At 38.6% G+C, this 22196-nt stretch overlaps 1 protein-coding gene across 1 annotated transcript in view; it reads left to right on the top strand.

The window, feature by feature from the left end:
• The window catches only part of ZNF385D (zinc finger protein 385D), a 369440-nt gene that overhangs the window by 343948 nt on the left and 3296 nt on the right, over positions 1–22196 (top strand). The window contains exons 6-7 of the mRNA XM_056129228.1: positions 11973–12151; positions 13206–13307. Coding sequence (XP_055985203.1) covers positions 11973–12151; positions 13206–13307 — 281 coding nt within the window. The remainder of the gene's footprint in view (positions 1–11972; positions 12152–13205; positions 13308–22196) is intronic.

Genomic DNA, 22196 nt, shown 5'->3' with positions numbered 1-22196 from the left:
GCTATTGCCTGGGATGGGATTTCTAATTGCCGTACTTCTTTTTCTGTGTCAGAGATGTTTTTCTAGAGTCCAAGCCTAATGCTCATTTTAGGTATAACCCTAGCCTTGCATTAGCCTGATATTCTGAAGGTGGTGGTAGCAAAGGAAGAACATAGAAGTAGACATTCATCCTCATGCTTTGTGTAACATTTTGTTCTTGGTAGATGGGGGCATCCCAAGCACTGCTCAGGAAATCAGGTCATTCTGAGCAATAAGTTACCAACCAGGCCAGATGAGACCAATGCTAAGATCTAGTATTGTTGGGGGCCTCTAAGTCTACATCCAGTGTTGTTGGGTTCCGACATGTGATTCTAGGGTTGAACTCCATTTTTGGACAGGCAAGGCACAGACTCCTGTTCCCTTTGTTAGTTCCCCAGCCTCTGGGCACCATTTTTGATCTCTGAAGTCAGTTGTCCACTATAGCTGGAATTGTGTTAGAGGCTTATTATCTTGGACTTTTCTGAAAGTGTATAGATATGAACCAGTCCTTTCTTCCTTCCCTTCAGAACTGTAAATAGTGCACAAAGATTTTATGTCTGTTCACTCTGCTTTTAGAAATAGAAGGAGGAAAATGATTCATCTTTGGATTAGTGTTGTGTTGGAGTTCCATCAGAAGCAAAGTCTAAGACAGAGACTTGAGTTTAAATCATTTTTTAAGGAAGTAAAGAAAATAGATGTTAGGGAGTAGGAAAAAGAAACAAAGAAAGGAAGGCACTCAGTGTCAGAGGGTGTACCCCTTAATCAGTTACTGATATGAACAAGAAGAGCTCACTCAATGTACTAAACAGGGCTCTGGCCACTCTCTACTGCACTATTAAACATTAAAATTTCCAGTAATCACAGAGAACAGAACTGAACTGACTCAAATTCTGTTTCTTCATTTTTGCAATCATTATGTTGTCATTATTTATTTATACTCTATTGTTTACATTCATAATTATATAGTACCACAGGGATTGAAAGCATGAACTATAGCCTTTGTAAACTCAAGGGATATTGAATTGTTATAAACTTTGCGATGAAATAATCGCTTGTGGCCAAATTCTCTTATCTGGTGATGGCTGTATTGAAAGTTCTGCAAATTCATTTCCATGTAGCAAATAATGTTAACTATAGGAGAAGTAAGCAAATGTGTTAATTTAATATGTCCTGAATCTAAACAGTCACAGCATCAATTGTTTAGAATAGAGGCCAATAAAATACTTTTACGTATTTGTTCTTTGTCACTGACATTATTTAGAGCTGCCAGTTTGTCATGTTAGTGGAAAGAAAATTTCCTTTTTATAGTCCATTTAATTATTATTTTATAATTCTCTTTAATGGCTTCCTTATCACCTACACTCAGAACAGAATGCACTCATCATCCACAGGAAGTTCTTCACTGCTTCCACACTGTACTTTTCCCTACTATGAGATAACTTAAAAATTAAAAAAAAAAATTTAAAAACTAAAAAAAGAAAAAAAAACTTTTCTGAGTGATAGTACAGCAGGTCAGATATCTCCCTTGTATGCTGATTACCTGAGTTTGATGCTTAGCATCCCATATGGTTTCACCCCCCCATTACCCCCCAGCACCACCAGGAGTAAATCCTGAGTGCAGAGCCAGGAATAACTCCTGAACATCTCCAAGCATGACCCCAAAAGCCAAATAATATATAATATAATAATAAAAAATTATACATAATTATGGGCTGGAGTGATAGCACTGTGGTAGGGTGTTTGCCTTGCATGCCGCCAGCCCGGCCAAGCGGGTTCAATTCCTCCTCCGCCCCTCTTGGAGAGCCTGCCCAGCTACCAAGAGTATCTCGCCTGCACGGCAAAGCCTGGCAAGCTCCCCATGATGTATTTAATATGCCAAACACAGTCACAACAAGTCTCACGATGGAGACGTTACTGGGCTCACTCGAGCAAATCAATGAACAACCAGAGGACAGTGCTACAGTGCTATACATATACATTATACACACACACTTGTGTGTGTGTGTGTGTGTGTATATACATATATATATACATATACATATATATATATATTCTCTGTTTTATTCTGGAGTCAGGTATATGAAATCCCTATTGAGACTGGGTTACATTTTCCAGAGAGCCAGGTTTGAATACTAATTTAAACTAGTATCAATCAGCCTACAAGCTAGGAAGAAGTGCTCTGGCATGAAAATGTTAATTCTAAGTGAATGATAGCTCCAGTTTAAAAGCATATTGTATTCATAAAAATAAAACCTGTAGTGCTGAATGTAGAATTAGGCGTTTATGCTTTTCTCATGGGAAGCCAATGACATTGATTTACTTCATTTCTTTTTGGGTTTTGAACCACATGCAGTGGTATTCAGTGTTATGACTACTTATGGCTCAGTGTTTGAGGTTCTTACTGTTAATGCTTTGGGGAATCATGCAGAACTGAACCTGAGCCTACCACATGCAAAGCATGTGCTCACCCTTTTATCTTTCTTCTTGGCACATATTTCCTTTAAATCTTGGAAATGCTATATTGGAAAGAGCACACCTAGTGGTGCACTGGGCTTACTCCTGAATTTGTACTTGGGAGATCATTCCTGATGGTGTTCAGGGAAACATATGAGATGCAGGAATTGGTATGAGGGTCTGCTGTAAGCAAGGAAAATACTTAACATCTCTCCAGTCCAAGGAAAATGCATTCTTAATCAAAGTCACATTTTGGGAGTACAAATGTATCAATAGTTGTATGTGCCATGATATAATAAACTAGAAATGATCAGAATTAATTTTTACCTTATACCTGCAGATAACTTTTCTATATGAATACAGGCAAGACAAATTTCATCTTGGAACAATTGTTTCTATCTGTCTCAATCTGTCCCCAACTCTGCCACTCTAATGAAGTTTAGAGACTTTGTAACCACCTTAACAATCATTGTTATAGCAGGGATATTTATGTGCCATAGAATTATTCAAAACATTAATTATGTTATTTAATTCTATTTTACTATTTTATCTTATTATTTTATTCTGTTTTACTATTTTCCACTAATATGCGAACATTCAAAGTTTAAATTAATTTATATACATACATATATATTCCATAAAATTGTGATATAGGATTTGAATAATATTTCTTTTTTGTCTCTTTTTTCAGAATTTGGGTAGGGAAGTAATTCTAAGTTCACCAAAAGGATTAAAAAAAATCTAAGAATTCTTAAATCACCATAGGAGAGATAACCCAATCTTTTCAAGAGATCTGGAAATCTTTCACTTGTATGTTTTAGACATAGATGCTTGAAAAATATTGTTTTTTGTTTACTTTCAAGAAATTTCTCCCAAACATCTTAAGTAATACTCTGCTTTGCTAATGTTGATTGTTTTCTCTATCTAATTAAATTAAAATTTCCAAATGTAAGTCAGAGATATAGAACAGGAAGTAAGGCTTTAGCCTTGCTTAGAGATGACTTTGGTTTTCTCTCTGGCATCATAATTGGTCCTCAGAGAAGCACCAGTACAGATCCCTGAGCACAGAGCTGAGACTAAGTTCCAAGCACTTATGGGAGAGATTCCAAAATCAAACCTAAACACCAAAAAAAGAAAAAAAAATACCCAAATGTTCAAATGTTTATAGTTAAGGATTATTACTAATCTGGTAAGGTTTTTTTGTTGTTGTTGTTAACACTGGATGTGTTAACACTTGATAATTATCACTAAACTTTTTCCAGCTTTTCTGTTTTTAGAAGTTGATTATTCTATCACTAGTTTTTATTTTTAAAAAAAGCCAATTAACAAATGATGTCCTTTTTCTAAATTTTGAAATTCTTGAATTTTGAAGATTTCTAAAATTTTTCTTAAACAAAAACAATGTTGATATGGATGATAAAGGCCCTCCCGTTGATCGTCGATTTGCTCGAGCGGGCCCAGTAACGTCTCCATTGGAGACTTTGTTGTTACTGTGTCTGGCATATCTAATACTCTCGGTAGCTTGCCGGGCTCTCCGAGAGGGGCGGAGGAATCGAACTCGGGTCGGCCATGTTGGCTGCGTGCAAGGCAGACGCCCTACCCGCTGGCACTTGAAAATGGTATAACAATAATGAAAAGAACTGCTTTCAAATATTTCAATAGTGCAAGTCATTTTCTTTTGCACATTAGAGGACATTGAGGCATAAAGGAAACTATATTATTTAAGTTGATGGAGGCTAATTCTAACCTATACCTTCCCAGTGTCTGAATTCATAGCTCTTTACAAATATTTCATTTTTGGTCTCTGTTCTTATATAATAACTATTTTTCTTTAATAATTAAGTACAAACCAGGTGCTCAGAATGATATTCTATGCAAGTCCCAGGCTTTGCCTTCAAGAAACCTGTATCTAGTTAGCACCTTTTAACTTATTTTTTTTCTTTTTTGCCAGGTATAGAATATATAAATACCTTTTTCATCAGGGATGTCTTGATGTTCATCATATGTAAACTTGACAATCATTTGTTATGAATGCTCATAAAATTACTGTTAGTAATCCCCAAAGATCATCTGCCACTTCTATTTATCAATTTTCAGAATAATGATGAGACTTCTGTTTGATGGGAAACAGAGGCTGTCTCTCATAGCTTTACTGTGGTGTCTTTTTTATAGCACAGCCGGTAGGGCGTTCGCCTTACAAGCGGCCAACATGGCCGACCCAAGTTCGATTCCTCCGCCCCTCTCGGAGAGCCCGGCAAGCTGCCGAGAGTATTCGATATGCCAGACACAGTAACAACAAAGTCTCCAATGGAGACGTTACTGGGCCCGCTCGAGCAAATCGATGATCAACGGGAGGTCCTTTACTTATAAATGATAAAAAATAAAAATTAATCTGCCTTCCTTTTTTTGTATTCCACATTCCCAGGTGGTGGGTGCTTAAGTTCTAGTTTTATGTTAAAATGGTAACAACTGTCCTCAGCTAGATATTTAAATTTAAAATTAGCTTCAAATTAAGGTCCTTAGTCACCTATTTTTTAAGTACTCAAGAGCAAAATGTGAATAAAGGCTACAATCTGAGCTATATAAATGGTGAATATTTCCAACACAACCAAGATTTCTACCCTTGCACACAAACTGTAATTCATGAATAATATGTTTGAGGATGTGTTCATAAAACCTAAATAAAATATTTTCAGCACACTTATGAGCTGTTAGATTATAGTCATTTTTCAATGATGACATCACACTGATTAACAACCAAGGGTGACCTCAGAGTTAGATCAAGATGAATTTTCTCGCTGGTTGTCTGTATAGGATTATTGTTGTTGAAAGTGGCTAACTGTGCATACCTAATAGAACGTTAATCCCATGTTTTATTTTATGACTCAACCCTCCTAGAAAGTTGTTGGGTGTTTAAATTAAATCTGGAAGATTACTCATTAAAATGCATCTCTACTGAGAATGTGTATCTTGAAACTGGGAGGTGGATGGCCTTTTATGCTTTACTTTTAACCTTTCTGCTCTCGGTTTTTCATGAAAAACATGCATCATTTTTATCATTTAAAAAAATACAGATAGTTTACAGTAAGGTAAGGGAAAACACTGCTTTTAAAAAATAACTAAGGCCACTTTATCTCTGTCTGGCTATGAAGGAGTGGCCAATTTGTCCATTTGTTTATCACTTTGTGCTCATTTGTCAAGACCCTTTGGCAAGGCTCTCATAGGGAATGGATATAAAAGCAGGCTGGCATTTTTCCATGGTTTTAAGGAGATGAAACAGGTGCATATAAAGGTTGTTAAAAACATGTCTAGCACAGCATAGGAGAGCTTCAGTATTCCCTGTAGTCAGTAATTAAGGATAAAAGAGACATTCTAAAAGCCTGATATTTCTCCCCTCTTACCTACACTGGCTCTTCAGAGTTCTAGCTATGTTGATTCCCTGTGATTATTTCTCCATCATACCCAACCCACTGGCTCTCTCAGCCTGCATAGCTTTTTCCTGGGTTATTCTCGGGCACTGAGTCCATTCCCACAGTATGTGGCTTATGCCCTGTATCTTCCCAACCACATAGTGCTCTTTCTGAATTCTTTGTTGATGTTAAAAACAAAGCTCCCTTTTCCTCAATCTAAAGACTTTTTGTTTTCTCTTGTTTCTATCTTCACCTCTGCAAATTGCACTTTCAATACATTTACTAGTGAATTATCCTATTATGAGGAAACTAACAGAAATAAACAATTTTGACACATTTAGGGCATTACTTGCTCACCTAATACCATAGATACCATTCTGAGTGCTTATTGTTTCCTGATAAGCTAAGAGAATAAAGAATGATTTTCTAGAGGACAAAATGAAAGTATAGTTGACAAGAAAAATAGGTATTACATATGAAGTTTAGCTTAACATTTAAGGGAAAAAAACAAAGAACATGGAGATTTTTTTAAATGCAAATTATACAGTTCAGGTATATAAATTTAAGATATTTTTTCTTCTTTATGACATGCGAGAGATACAAGAGTTTGACTATAATGCCATTATGTTGAGTGTTATAACTAAACACATTTTTAATAAACTCTTTTGAATTTGAGACTGGTGTAGATATTTTCTTTCTCATTTATTTGTGGTTTGAATTATACTGGTACTGAAATTATATTGATGATTATCCTAATACTCATACTGAATGTATCAGTGGGAAGGTAACTAAATTATTATTGGCAGTTTTCTGTTATAGTTAGGTATGGTCAAGTTTAACACTACTAAATATTATTTCAGGAGCAGTTTAGAAAATTGAATATTTAAGGTAGTGAAATTTATTTTATAAAAGGGAATTTAAAAAAATGCTAGATGTAGTTTACTATAAAGTAAAGCCATCTAAAAGACTGTTTTGCAGTGCTTAGAAAGTAATTTGGAAGCTTGAATTATGAGACTTAAAATAATCACCTTCTTTGTCTCTATCATTGCCCTTGTAAAAATCTTTCCTGAAGAAACAACCAAGCATATGATAAAATCTTCAGCAATTCAATGAGTAGGATGTTCACTATAACATTAATTATTTGGGGAGGGGACACCAGAGATCAAACATATATATAATATTTGTTACATTTTTAATATATCATAGTTATAGCTTATTTTGTCACTAAAAATCATGTGCATTTGGTGGGAAAAAGTGATAATACATCAGGTAGGGTGCTTTCCTTGCATGCAGCTGACGGGTTTGGTCCCAGGCACCTCAGATTGTCCCTGAGCGCTGACAGGAGTCAGTCCTGAGCATCATCAGGAATGACCCAAAAACAAAATCATGTGAATTTTTAAAAGTGTATGTAATTCTCTAAAAATTTCTATATTTTTATGAATATAAAATCACTTTATCTTATCCAAACTTTTAGAAAAGCAAATACACAAAAGAAAATTAAAACCATTTCATATAGAGTCTTTTACTTATGGAGTTATATGTTTTCACTTACTAAAAAATGTTTGATTTTTTTTTTTACTAGCCAAGTAAAGTCTTCACTTATTTAATTTTGAAAAGTCATTTGCCAGTTTTTGTGGTCTTCTATTTTTCTATATGCCATTACCTAATTTCAGGGCCACAAAGAAAGGGAAAGTCATGAAAGCTCCAAGGATATGAGGATGGCAAGCCTCTGTCACTTCACCTTTCATGTGGTACTTTGATTTTCGCAGATAAAAGGTCAATAGGTATCTTGATCCAAGGCTGCCTAAACAAATACAACAAAAAAGTAGCATTTCTTGGAACATTATGCTTTGCCATTATTTAATCCGTGTTTGGGTTTCGTATTTTAAGAATCATGAAGTGTCACATGAAGGTCATTGTCCCTGTCAGCCTTGCACCAGAAAGGTGATGGGAAGAAAATATTTCATTTAGCAATTTGCAGGCTCTTACCAATAACTAACGAGGAATAAAGTACTGAAGCTAATTGTGGCTTCCTTGCTGAGGCATTTCAGAGGAAGGCAAAAGACTTGTGAGATGTGTTTTGTTTTGTTTTGTTGTTTTGTTGTTTTCTGCTTTTTGGGTCACACCTGGCTGTGCACAGGGATCACTCCTGGTTTGCATTCAGTATTACTCCTGGCGGTGCTCGGGGGACCATATGCAATGTTGGGAATCAAACTAGGTCAGCCATGTGCAAGGCAAATGCCCTACCCACTGTAGTATTGCTCCAGCCTGACTTGTGAGATGTTTACAGGATGTTAAACGAGGTGATCTCACTGGCTATGAAAAAGCTATCATAGCATCATGTTTCAGTATTCTGCTATGTAGAGAAGACCATTACAAGAAATAAAGGAAGTGGTGGCACTTACATTAAGCCAGGGCTTTCTTAGTAAATCAGGCAAGTAACTGCTGTGAGTTGGAGTGGTGACTTAGGCCCAGAATGGAGTATGGTTCCTGGGTGGCTTATGCTAAGTGGGAAGAGAGAGGTGGCAACCCCAAGAAGGGAGTATTATCACCTCCAATTCTACCCACCTCTGTCACCCAGGGAAGTGCCTGGGGAAGTTGTGAGTGAGAATGCTGCAAGCCTGCTATGAGCACCTGCAAGGTACAGACCTAAATTCTCACTAGTTCCATGCAGCAGTCATCAAATTGCACCTGGGATACATTTGTTCTGCCCTACTGCATGGGAAAGAGGGAAATCTGATTTCTCTAGAAGCTATGGAACTCAGGATGGAGCAAGGGAGTGAGCCTTGCAGAAAAGTCAGTCCTAAATCCTCCGGAGGCTTTTCAGTCCCTTATATTTCAAAGATTATAATGTAAAGAGGAGATGGATAGTGAGCTAAGATGACTTGAGAAATGAGAGGAGAGACTGAAATTCATGTTAGAGTGAGAATATGAGCTTCTCCAGAGTATTTAAAGCAAAGTACATACCCCAAGAAGAGCTGTAGCAAATTCCCAAGTTGGAGAATGAACCCCATAAGTGCCACTTTTACTCTGCCAAGTGAGTTTATGTACAGTTTTCCCAACTGTCCCCCAACCCCATCCTTCCCACTTCCTGTGAAAGTCTGTAGCTAGGGTGGTTGCCAAGGGGGAGAGCTTGGAACTGTTTCTATTCCAAGGGTGGAACATTTCCTTCCAGGGAGTCCAATTATGCTCTGGGGCTGGAACTCAAACGTTTTCAGGTCTCTTCAAATGGGTCCTGAGTCCTAAAAGTCACCATGCCTGTGGGTCAGTTTAGATTTCAGACAAAGCTTTCCAAAATGCATGTTACCAGGATCCCCCCACCCCCCCATCGTCTTTCTGTATACAACAGAACTTAGCTCAATGTGTTACTTCATCACAATTTGTCACAGCATGTGCTCTGTTTTAAAGGCAAAATGATTTCTCCCAATAATTGTTATTTTTACATCACAGATGCCCGTTCTAGGTTTTAACTGAAAATACTTCCCTACATTGTCACTACACTTGGACATGCCACTACCTTCCAGCCTATCCAAGTGTTAACATCTTTAAAAACTAATTAAATGTTATTTTTCCTACTAAATGAGGAAGAGATTGTATCATACAAAAAGTTCCACTCTATTTGATGATGAATAGTAAGCCCGAGGGCTGGAGCGATAGCACAGTGGTAGGGTGTTTGCCTTGCACACAGCCAACCTGGTTGAGCCGGGTTTGATTCCTCTGCGCCTCTCTCGGAGAGCCCGGCAAGCTGTCAAGAGTATCTCACCCGCATAGCAAAGCCTGGCAAGCTACCCATGACGTATTCAATATGCCAAATACAGTAACAACAAGTCTCAAAAAAATGGAGACGTTCCTGGGCCTGCTCGAGCAAATTGATGAACAATGGGAGGACAGTGACAGTGACAGTAAGCCCAAAGTAAAAGCTATTGGCAATTTTACAGAAAAACTGTGGCATACTTTTGACCACATGTGTTTGGTCTGTATAAAATCAGTAAATGTAAAGAATGAAGTGGTAGGCAGTGTGTATTTTGCTATCTTTAGTCTTTGTAGAGAGACTACACTAAAATAACACTGCTAAAAAGCAATTTTTTGAGAGAATAAAATGTACTCAGATGTTCATTTGTATCTCTTTTATGTTATTCCACTAAAAATATGGCATAGGTGGGTTTTTGTTAAATACTAATGAAAAATATTTTTCTCAGGGAATTTTTTTCCTATTATCTCTGCATCTTTACTTTTGGAACCAAATGTTCTGAAAATCTACTCATCTCTCCCTCAACTCACCTGACCCGCAATCCTGAAGCAAGTCACCTCCATCTGGCTTTTTCCTCATCTTAGGCAATATAGCACTGTAGCACTGTTCTCCCATTGTTCATCGATTTTCTCAAGCAGGCCCAGTAACGTCTCCATTGTGAGACTTGTTGTGACTGTGTTTAGCATATTAAATACGTCACAGGTAGATTTAGACAATATAATTTACTAAATTACTATTGAAAAGATGGAAGCAGTTTCTGAGTCATTTAAATTCCACCTACTAAATACCTATCCCTAATGATAAAACATATGTAAAAAAGGAGGTTGAAACCCTAAAGAAAGTCTGGATAGGAATTAATCTACTATTTGCTTGAAATTCATAAGCTATTTTGGTGCCACAAATGCCTCTATTTTGAAGAACCTGTATGGAAAAGATAGATTTTGATGAAAAAAAATCATCTGGTAGGGTCAAGAGGATAAGAGAAATATCTACACAGCCCTGGTACACAGTGTGTGAAAGCCTGCTCTGTCTTGCCCGCTCTCCCTTAGATCATCTTCATGTGGAATTGAAACTGTGAGTCACTCTATTGCAAGGAGATGGGAGAAAGGAAACAGGAAGTTGTGTAACCCACCAGGAAGCAACTCTGGCTTTCAGTTCTTCCCATCATCTCACAAAATTTCTAGTTTCTTCTTAATCCTGAACAATTTGTTGTCAGAACAGTTTGCATTTTGTGTGAGAAAGTACACATTTTATATGTTTTGAGTAAAATCATAATATTCTGAAAGGAAAGTTCTCTCTGAGCATTTCTCTGAACTTATTTCAGGTATGCGTTGCCTCTTATAAGCAAAACTGTGATGGTCAATGACCAGTGACATCTTGACCCTGTTTTCCTCATTAATATTCACTGGTTCTTGTCCAAGAATTAGAAGTTAATCTTTTGTGTTTGTGCTTTTAGAACTGATAAAGACAGATTTAAAAATCCACAATAGTCAAAAGGATACAATTATAAGAAAAAAATTCATAGTAGAACCATGACTAAATGAAAAAAAATGAATGCTTCATAACTAATCAGAAAGAGATTTGTGAATAAAATTTTGAAAGAAAACTGTCATCACGAACTTCAGTGATCATTTTTAAATGTTTATAACTACATGAATTATGTAACCGTCCAAAGAGACTTATTGAAAGAAAAGATTTATTCAGCTTATTTGCTTTACCCGATTATACCACTCATGTTGATTACTTTTTCCATATTTGAAATTATATAACCAATAATTGTGAACTTTGCACTCCAAATAAGTTACCTCCACACACTCCTTCTGAGATATTACGCTCTCTGTATTAGTACTCCTCCTCTTTGAACCTAAGACAATAGCCAAGAAAGCTTGTTTATATTCTGTTTGGAAAGTGGGTATTTAATTAGTGCCAGTTCTGTAAACACACCAGATTTAAACTGATTACATTTGTTACACATCACCTCCAACTCTACCTTTAGCAACTAAATCACTCTTCCTCATCAGCTATCATTTACGTATTATTAGCATCAAAAGGAAATGAAATGGAGTCACACCCATTTAATTTCACCTGGGAGTCTGGGATTTACTCCAGTGGTGGTGTAATGGAGGACCTTGTAATAAAAATGAGTCATTTCATAGTGTTCTATTCTGTGGCTAGTGAACTTTGTGGCAGTCTTTATGCCAGATACCATAATCCTAAGAAGAATGGCACTAAAATTAGGGAGACCTCACAGTTTGCTTGTGTTTCATGTCTTGGAGTCATATACCAACTAAGAGTTACCTCCTATTTTTTTTCTCTTTCTGTCTTAATATTCCTGACAGGTACAAAGCACAAAACTATGCTAGAAGCCCGTAATGGAAGTGGTACTATCAAAGCCTTTCCTAGGGCAGGAATGAAAGGAAAGGGACCTGTTAATAAGGGAAACACAGGTCTACAAAACAAAACATTTCACTGTGAAATCTGTGATGTGCATGTCAACTCAGAAACACAACTTAAACAGGTAAGGCAGCACGATTCCTGGAATGAAAACAGGGGTCAACATCATGTCTAGAATTGGTATTCTTCCTCGGTTCCCTTTTATATTTTGATCTCCCATCTGTCTATTCAGTCACTTATCTTCTATCACTTTCCTAATACATTTATACTTACTTTTGTTGCTGAAGGAATTCTGAAAGGTAATGGTTATGAAACCTTTTAGAAATTGTCAGAGGAGATTTTGGACTACTCTTATGTATGGAAGGAAAACAGTTATCCTTTTCTTTACCAGATTTTGCCTTTAATTTTTCTTAAATTTCCGTTAAGGTTTAGATTAATATGTTCCATGAATACTGGAATATATATATATGTGTGTGTGTGTGTGTGTGTGTGTGTGTGTGTGTGTGTGCTACAAAGAGTTTTATACCATGCCTTTCTTTATTGTATGGACTCCCTGTATGGTGTCATACTGTGCTTCTAAACCCTTCAGCCACCTGCTAAGCAGATGACTAATTCTGATGCATTAACTTTTACTCTGAATAGCCTTTAAAGGCATCACTTTATGCATCACCAATAGAAGGCTCAGCCTTATTGTGTTGCATTTTGTATGCATGTATGTGATATTGTGCTGATTTTATGCACCTTAGTTATTTATCTTTAGAATTTAAAGCATTGACATTTGACTGTACAAATGTGAAGTAAATATTAGTATGGAAATAAATTCATGCCTTCCTGGCCATTTTTGTTTATTTGCACAGAAAATGCCTTTAGATATTCTCTTTCTTTGAAAACTCTCTTCTAAAGAAAATCAGATCTGTGCAGTGACATGGAGAAAAACTAAGAAAAAGAAAGATGATTCTTCTATTTGTTAAAAATATACTAAAATGAATAGCATGAAATATATATATCCCTGTGGCATAAAATCTAAGAACAAAAGTGCCTGTTCCTCTATTTATTACCTTTCTGAAACTTGCATGAAAGAATCCATTTGTTCCTCCAGGTTAAAGCGATATTTGTGAGGATGTCTTTGTTTTTATGATGAATTTTTTAAGACTGTCATTTTTAATGACTTTTAATAGCACATTAGCAGTAGAAGGCACAAAGACAGAGCTGCTGGGAAACCCCCGAAACCTAAATACAGTCCTTACAACAAACTACAGAAGACAGCACATCCACTGGGGGTGAGTTTCATTTTCATTTCTCAAAAGATAATGATATTTCATGTTCCACAACCTACAAAACATGGAACACTACGACAGAGGGATTGGGATATATGGAACCAGTTACTTAATGAAATAAATGGACGGTATCTAAGTAATGACAACCTATTTGAGGCTCAACCTCTATTACTGGTCTTGTGAAGGTTTTGGGTGTTATGCCACCTTTAGCCATAGCTCAGTATTTGGTAGTAGGGGTGTGGGGGGGAAGCATACTTGGCAGTGCTCAGGGCTTGTTTCTGGCTCTGTGCTCAGGGATAAATCCTGGTAGTGCTCAGGGGACTGACACAGGAACAGTGCTGGAGGGTCTCTGTGTTCATCCATGGATCCCAAGTTCATCAATACTTTCAAGAATAAAAAGACCGCATAATAAAGATGCTGAAGCTCAGAGTGAAAAAATAGAAAAGTTTATTGGAAAGTAAATAGAAGAGAAAGAAACAGCCCAGTAGGGGAGGAACTTAGTATAGGAACTGCGCATGCCAAATTTATAGAGTTTTTATAGAAAAACTTGATGATTCTTATGTCACTTATCAAACAAAGTCTCCACACTGGAGAAATATAGTACAGTGGGTAGAGTACATGCTTCGCATGCAGTCAACTAGGGTTTGATCCTCGGCATCGCATGTGAATCTCAGAGCATCACCAGTAGTGGTTCCTGAGTGCAGAGCCAGGAGCAGCCTCTCAACATTGTCACTGTGGCCAAAAATAAACAGAAAAAAACAAACTCTCAGAGGATTACCATTAGTTTTATTTTAGACATTTTAAGTTTAAAATATATATTATATAGTATATATTATTTTTGATATTTATAGCCAAGCGGGTAGGATGTTTGCCTTGCATGTGGACAACCCAGGTTCGATTCTCCGCCCCTTCTGGAGAGCCCAGCAATCTACTGAGAGTACCTCGCTCACACAGCAAAGCCTGAAAAACTACCCGTGATGTATTCAATATGCCAAACACAGTAACAACAAATCTCACAATGGAGATGTTATTGGGCTTGCTCGAGCGAATCAATGAACAATGGGAGGACAGTGACAGTGATACCGTATATATTTCACCATATGCTCAGGTATTATCTCTTAGTCTCCTGCTAGCCCAATGTCTGGGGCAGAATTTATGGTCTTGGAAAAGTATAAACTACCAAGTCCCGGAGAGAGTCCAGAACTTTGCAGGAATAGCTGTCACTGTCACTGTCCTCCCTTTGTTAATCAATTTGCTCAAGTGGGCCCAGTAACGTCTGCATTTTGAGACTTGTTGTTACTGTGTTTGGCACATTGAATACATCACGGGTAGCTTGCCAGGCTTTGCCATGCGGACAAGATACTCTCAGTAGCTTGCTGGGTTCTCTGAGAGGGGCGGAGGAATCAAACCTGGGTTGGTCGGTCGGCATCCTGCAAGGCAAATACCCTACCGATGTGTTATAGCTCCAGTGCGCATGAATGTCTAAAATGTAGAATTAAGTCAGCTTAACATAGATCCACAAACATAGGCAATGGGGAAAGTGAGGCTTTCTCTTTTAGGATCATATATAGGGCCAGGAATCAAACTCCAGTCAGCCATGTGCAAAGCAAGAGCCCTAACCCTAATTCTATCTCTCTGGCCCACCAGAATCATCTTTGGGGGGTGAGGTTTAGGGTTATAGCAGAGCATAGTGAAGGAGGAAAAGAGATTTTTTTTGAGTTGGTGTTATAGCAAGCAAAGATACTCAGACTCCTGTCCTCAAGCTGTCAAACTGAAAGCAAGACACTGGAGATCAAGATTATCAAATCCAGGAGAAGAAAAAACTATTATTATTAATTTTATTCTATTTGGGGGGTTGTAAAATTTTTGAGGGTGATCAGGGGGTGGCCCCGACAGCTCTTCCCCTGGTCGCCAAGGTTCTGGGTACCGGGGCTGCTCCCCTAGCCAGGGCGGCCCGGGGAAGGGCGGACAGTGGAGGGACTGAGGGCCAAGCCAGTTTATTGATCAGATCCCGTTTATTCCATTCTCCCCTTGCACCTGTCCCAGTCTCTCTGAGCCTCTCATTCTAGTCTCACACTGCTCCTCATTCCTGTCTCCTTCTGTCTCTGATGCTCATCTCTCCGAGCTCCATCTTACAGCCTGGTCTCTCTCTCTTTCTCTCCACATGCTTGCTCCTGTATTTGGCTTCGACATTCTTTTCTCTCTGTTCCATTGCTAGCCTCTCCATGGTCCATCTTGCTGCCCTGCTCTCTCTCTCTCTCTCTCTCTCTCTCTCTCTCTCTCTCTCTCTCTCTCATCTCTCCCACTCTCTTTTCTCTCCAACTCCGGGCACTCTGGGCTGAAGCTGCACCCAGCAGTCAGGTAGCAAAATTAACATAAGAAAGTCTTTCCTGAGGTTAAAAGGATACAGGTTAAAAGGTTAAAAGGAAACAGGTTTTCTCTCTCCCTATCTTTGTGAGTTTTGCTAGAGGCTTATCGATCTTGTTAATTTTCTCAAAGAACCAGCTCTTGGTTTCATTGATCTTTCGGATTGTTTTTTGGGTTTCCATCTCGTTAATCTCTGCTCTGAGTTTTATTATTTCCTTTCTCCTGTTCGGGTTGTGCTCCTTTTTTTGGTCCTTCTCCAAGCTCTTAAGCTGTGAGGTTAGGTTACTTATGTGTGCTCGCTCCTCCTTCCTGAGGAATGCTTGTAGAGCTATAAACTTTCCTCTTAACACAGACTTTGCTGTGTCCCATAAGTTTTGGTAACTCGTGTTCTCATTTTCATTCGTTTCTAGGAATCTTTTGATTTCCTCTTTGATTTCCTGTCTAATCCACTCGTTGTTCAATAGTGCACTGTTTAATTTCCAGGTGTTTGATTTAGTTTTCTGTTTTAGTGTGTGATTTACTTCTAATTTCAGCGCATTATGGTCTGAGAAGATTGTTGATACAATCTCTACCTTCTTGATTTTATGGAGGCATGTTTTGTGGCTCAGCATGTGGTCTATCTTGGAGAATGTTCCATGTACGCTTGAGAAGAATGTGTATTCAGCTTTTTGTGGATGAAGTGTCCTGTATATATCTACTAAGTCCCTTTCTTCCATTGTTTCCCTCAAATGAAGTATGTCCTTGCTAAGCTTGAGTCTGGTTCATCTATCAAGAGGTGACAAAGCAGTGTTGAAGTCTCCCACTAGTATTGTGCTGCTATTGATGTCTTTTTGCAAATCTATGAGTAGTTGTTTTAAGTACTTTGCTGGTCTCTCATTAGGTGCATATACATTTATTATTGTAAGTTCTTCCTGTTGTACAGATCCTCTGATCAATAAGAAATGGCCTTCACTGTCTCTTATGACCTTCCTCACTCTGAAATCGATGTGGTCTGATATAAGGATGGCTACCCCAGCTTTTTTATGGGAGCTGTTTGCCTGTAGGATTGTTTTCCAGCCTTTGACTCTGAGTCTGTGTTTGCTTTGACTATTGAGATGCGTTTCTTGCAGGCAGAAGAATGTTGGGTTCAATTTTCTAATCCATCCTGCCACTCTATGTCTTTTAATTGGTGCGTTTAGCCCATTGACATTGAGAGAGATTATTGTTATGGGATTTTGTCCCATTGTTCTGTTAAAATTTGGTGTATTTGAGGGCCCTTTCTTGCCTTAAAGTAGCCCATTTAGTTGTTCTTGTAACCATGGTTTTGAGTCTATGACATTCCTGAGCTGTTGTTTGTCTGTGAAACTGTGTGTTGTTCCTTCTATTATGAATGAGAGTCTTGCTGGGAAAAGTATTTTGGGGGAGGCATTTATTTCATTGAGTTTTTTTACTATGTCCCACCACTGTTTTCGGGCCATGAGGGTTTCATCAGAAAAATCAGCTGTGAATTTTAAGGATGCTCCTTTGTAAGAGATTTCTTTCTTCGATCTTGCTGCTTTCAGAATTTTGTCTCTGTCTAAGGTTTTGGTCATTTTGATCAGAATGTGTCTTGGGGTATTTTTATTCGGATTTCTTCTAGCTGGTACCCTTCGGGCCTCCTGAATGTGGTCACAAGTTTTCTTCAGCTCTGGAAATGTTGTAGCAATGATTTCTTTGACAGTTTCTTCTTCATCGAGGTTTTCTTCCTGTCCCTCTGGGACTCCAATAATTCTTATGTTACCCCTCTTGGCTTCATCACGATCTTCTCTTGCCATCTGTTCCCAAATTGTGAGTCTCTTTTCCATTTTCTGCTCTTTTCTGGAGAGTCTCTGAACTTCATCTTCGAGCTCACTGATTCTGTTCTCAGCCGCTCTTACTCTGCTGCTGAGGCCTTCCACTGAGTTTTTCAATTCAACTATGAGATTTTTCAGGTCTGACATTTCTGATTGCATTTTCCTCATTTCTGCCTTCAAATCCTCTTGTCTTCTATTGGCATTGCTTTCCATTGTTTCCATTTGACCCAGCAATACCACTCCTGGGAATATATCCCAGAGAGGCAAAAATGTGTAGTCGAAGTGACATCTGCACTTGTTTGTTCATTGCAGCACTCTTTACAATAGCCAGAAACTGGAAGAAACCTGAATGCCCAAGAACAGATGACTGGTTAAAGAAACTTTGGTACATCTACACAATGGAGTACTATGTAGCTCTTAGAAAAGATGAAGTCATGAAATTTACATACAAGTGGTACAATATGGAAAGTATCATGCTAAGCGAAATGAGTCAGAAAGAGAGGGATAGACATAGAAAGATTGCATTCATCTGGGGGATATAAAGTAACAAAGTATGAGATTAATACCCAAGAATAGCTGAGATCAGCACCAGGAGGATTACTCCATAACTTAGAGGCCAGCCGGGTATCCTAGAGGAAAGGGCTGTTCAGATAGAGAAGGGAGCACCAAATAAAGGATGTTTGGAGGATCCTCCCAGGAGGGGAGATGCATGTCGAAAGTAGACTATGGACTGAACATGTTTGCCACTCAATGCCTCTTTTGCAGACCACAACACCCAAAAGGAGAGAGAGAACACAGGGGATTGCCCTGCCACAGAGACAGGGGGGATGGGGGGATGGGGGTGGGAGGGATATTATCCATGGTGGTGGAAAATGGGCACTGGTGGAGGGATGGGTATCTGATCATTGTATAATTGAAACCAAAGCACAAAAAATTGTAAATCTACAACTTTAAAAAAAATAAAATAAAATAAAGGGAAAAAAATTAAAAAAAAAAAAAAGGAAACAGGTTAAAAGGAAACATCACCTTAGAGGCATACCAGAGCCCTTCCTGACTGCTCCTGGCAATATAACCCTCAAGATGTTTTTCTCCTTTCCCTAGTCCAAAAACTCTATCAACATCTCAATACTAGTTATATTTGTGTGGACACAGTAAGAGATAACATTGAGGTTTATAGGGCAGCTCTCCTGGGACCATGCTGCCACAGACCCAGACTATAGTGCTCAGGCCAGATTAATCATTCCTAGTCCTTGCAGGGTCCGAATCTAGTTATTACTTTTGGATCATGACAGTATTTGTCCATGACCAAGCTCTGAACTTATAGTTAAGCATTATGGCATTTTGACCAGGTCCATGTCGATGCCAGGGTAGCACATAGCTTACAGCTTGTCCTGGTTCCATTTAGTCCCTCTTTGGGACCCTGCTTTTGGGAACGCTGGGAAGTAAGGACAGCTGAGACTTAGGTGGAGAGAACTGATGCCCAGGAGGAAAATACCACTGAGAATCACATTACAAGAGCATAGCATATACTGTCTTCTTATGTTCATACAAAAATGACATTGCTATGAATGAACTATGCAAAGGATTTAGAGAGATGAGAATAACAATATTTACAAGTCAAAAGTGCACAAAGAAAGAAGTTACAAATAAACACAGAGGAATGGGAGTACTGTAATGGGAGCAACCCAATAAACCTAAACTACCTGAGGCTATGCAGGAAGGACAAAAACAGTGTTGTCCTACACCAGCAAAAACAGTGTTGTCCTACACCAGTGTTGTCACACCAGCAAGACTCAGTGCTGATACCTAGCTCTTGCACTCAAGATCACTCCTGGTGGTACTTGAGGCACCATATGAGGTGCTACAAGTTCAGCCAACTGCACTATCTCTCCCATCCCAGAAAATATTTTATTTCTGAGAAGAGAAAAGAAAGAAGAAGTCAGAGAAACTTCTGGATTACAGGAGATTATGAAGCAGAGTTCCAGAGAAAGTCAGAAATCTTTCTCTGCTTTAATTTTAAGAGATTTTTAAAAATCATTTCCTGAACCAGGGTTCAGAGGCTAAGATGACCATCTTCTAGGGTCCAGTCACTTAGGTAACGTAGCTCATCAGGCACATTCTGGGCTATTATTGTGATGGTCCATTGTAGGATAACACTCTTTTGTCCTTCCTCAGGTAGCTTAGGTTTATCGGGTCACATCCATCTAAGGACACTGAACTTGTATTTTAAGCAATGTCCTTTCTGTATGGACACAGGAAGACAGTCAATATTATGCTTTGTAACTTGGGAGTTGATTGACTCCGAATAATATTTATTCCTGGGCATCTGATTTCTTGACTCAGTTGCCCTTAGTTCCTAGCACCCCAAAAGCAGGGTCCCGACGAGGGACTGAATGGACCCAGGGCAAACAGTGAGCTACCCTGCCATCGAAATGGGCCAGGCCAAAGAGCCACGATACTCAACTACAAGTTGAGGGCATGATCATGGACAAATGCTGTCATGATCCAAAAGTAAGTAACAACGAGACTAGGACCCTGCTGGAGCTAGGAAGATCAACCTGGCCTGAGGACTGCAGAATGTATAGTGAGATGCTCTCAGAAGGAACCAAACTAAGTTTATATCTCTTAATGTGCTCATACAGAATGACATTGCTAGAAATATTAGAAGTAGATTTATTACAACTATTTAAGTAGATTACTAACTGAGGGAAGAACACACCTTTGTTAGGATCCCACCCTTGAGCGGATCTCCTAGTAATCTGGAGTAATCTCTTTAGATGAGATTTTATCTTTAATCTCCTGGAGGAGTGGTCTTACCTCTCTTTGTTGATTTGTCAATATTCTACCCACCTTTATATCACCGCCTTATGTGATTGCTATATAAACTAAGACTGTAAGCTCGGGAAAGGGAGAGTCAGAGTGAGAGGGGCTCAAGCTTGAGAGAAAAGAACAGTCGTCCTGATCCAAGCACACACAGGGCTCAAGAAGACCGAACGCAGGCTATGAGAAAGAGCTATCCAGTGAGCCCGTGAACACACAAACTTCGGTGGTGTGATAAGATTTTACAGTCCATGCTATTCTTTCTTTATGGAATATCCCTAATCTTTCCCTGCCTGTTTCCCTTTGTCCCTATCAGTGGATAAGTAAACCCCTAATGTCCAGGTATGATCTTAGTGATACTTTAAGGAATGACAATGAAAAAAAAAAAACATTCTTGGTGTCTTCTTACAAATCTTTCAGAAACAAAGTTCTGGGAAATGGAACTCTGAACATGTTTGGAATATGAATATTTCTCTCCACAGCATGATTTAATTATTTGCCTAAGGACACTATTTAAGACATGAAGAAATAGTTCCTTAGAAATGCTCAACTGATGCCTGAGAGATACTAAGTGATGTTTTTTGTCTGTAAACATCTGACCTGGGTTTGATAACAGACACCACTGGGTGTGGCTCTCAAACAGAACAAAATAAAACACTATTTCTATGACCTGAAATGTGCTCTTTTTTAGGGGAGGTGCTTTCTGTTTTCAAAGTATACTCAGGACACAGGGGAGGAAAGGAGGCAAGGTATACTAATACCCTGACCAGGAAAGGTTTTATAGGATTTTAGTAGAGCCCTGTGACCCTCTCATCCTAGACCAATATTTACAAGCATTTGTTTCTTCTCTTACTTGACTTGACCTAAATTTCCATTGGAGAGACCCAGGGGCTCAAGTAGAAGTTAAGAAAAACTAATCTACAATATGTGCTGAATTGTGCATTTTGAAATCTGTTTTCTTTTAAATAGATCTTATTAATAGTGGGTTCTATTATGTGCTGATGACAGATGAAAATGTAGTTAAAGCAAAACTGCAATCATCTATTATGAGACCTCAGTATGAGCTGACCCATTTAATTTGGTGGCATCACCCATTTTTATGCAAATGAAACCACTTAACTCTTTTGTACTGAAGTCATTTTTTGCTGCCAGGAGAAGCAGTGGATTCTGTGTGCAGAGTGGATGTTTCCGAACTACTAGGCAGAAATTACTGCATGTCTTTGACTAGCATCAATGAGGTTTTTGATGATCAAAGAAACGGCTCTTAAGTAAACAGTGAAGTCAAATTGTATTAGTGTTCACATCTAAAACTCCTTCTTCACTGCCACTCTATTACTGCGTGTGTGTGGGAACATTCTCACTGGGAGAATGATATTTCACTGATGCTGTAGGCAAAAAGTGATTGGTTTTGTAGAGGAGGATTGAAAGAACGTCATTACCATTTGCATCAAGGGAAAGCAGACTGTGCCAGACTTCGGGAAGATCAATTTTCTTCTTTATGGAAAGTGGAATTTTTTTTATATATATTCCTCTTCACTACACTACTCAGTTGGCACATCTAGGTAGCCTAAGAGCGTACAAGGTGATGTTAAGGAATGCTAGAGCCAAATACCCTGACCCCAGAGTCACAACACTGAAATGAAGAGATACAACCTTAACAACAAAGGTTAGTTAGGTACCTGTCAAGGGGGCAGTCTAGAAGATGAAGGGCTGGGGCATGTGGGAGGGAATCTGCGAACAATGGTGCAGGGAAGTGGATGCTGGTGGTGGGGTAGGCGCTACAATATTGTTTCTCTAAAATTCAATTACCAAAAACAGTAACAGTGCTTTAATAATTAAAGAAAAAAAATGTAACAGTGTTGTTTATCCATGATGGTTACCATAAGGGGCAGAG

This window comes from Sorex fumeus, unplaced genomic scaffold (genome assembly GCF_029834395.1).
Source record: "Sorex fumeus unplaced genomic scaffold, SorFum_2.1 ptg000072l, whole genome shotgun sequence".
NCBI lineage: Eukaryota > Metazoa > Chordata > Mammalia > Eulipotyphla > Soricidae > Sorex > Sorex fumeus.
The sequence above is the reverse complement of the archived record's forward strand: the minus strand, read 5'-3'. Positions and strand labels throughout refer to the sequence as shown.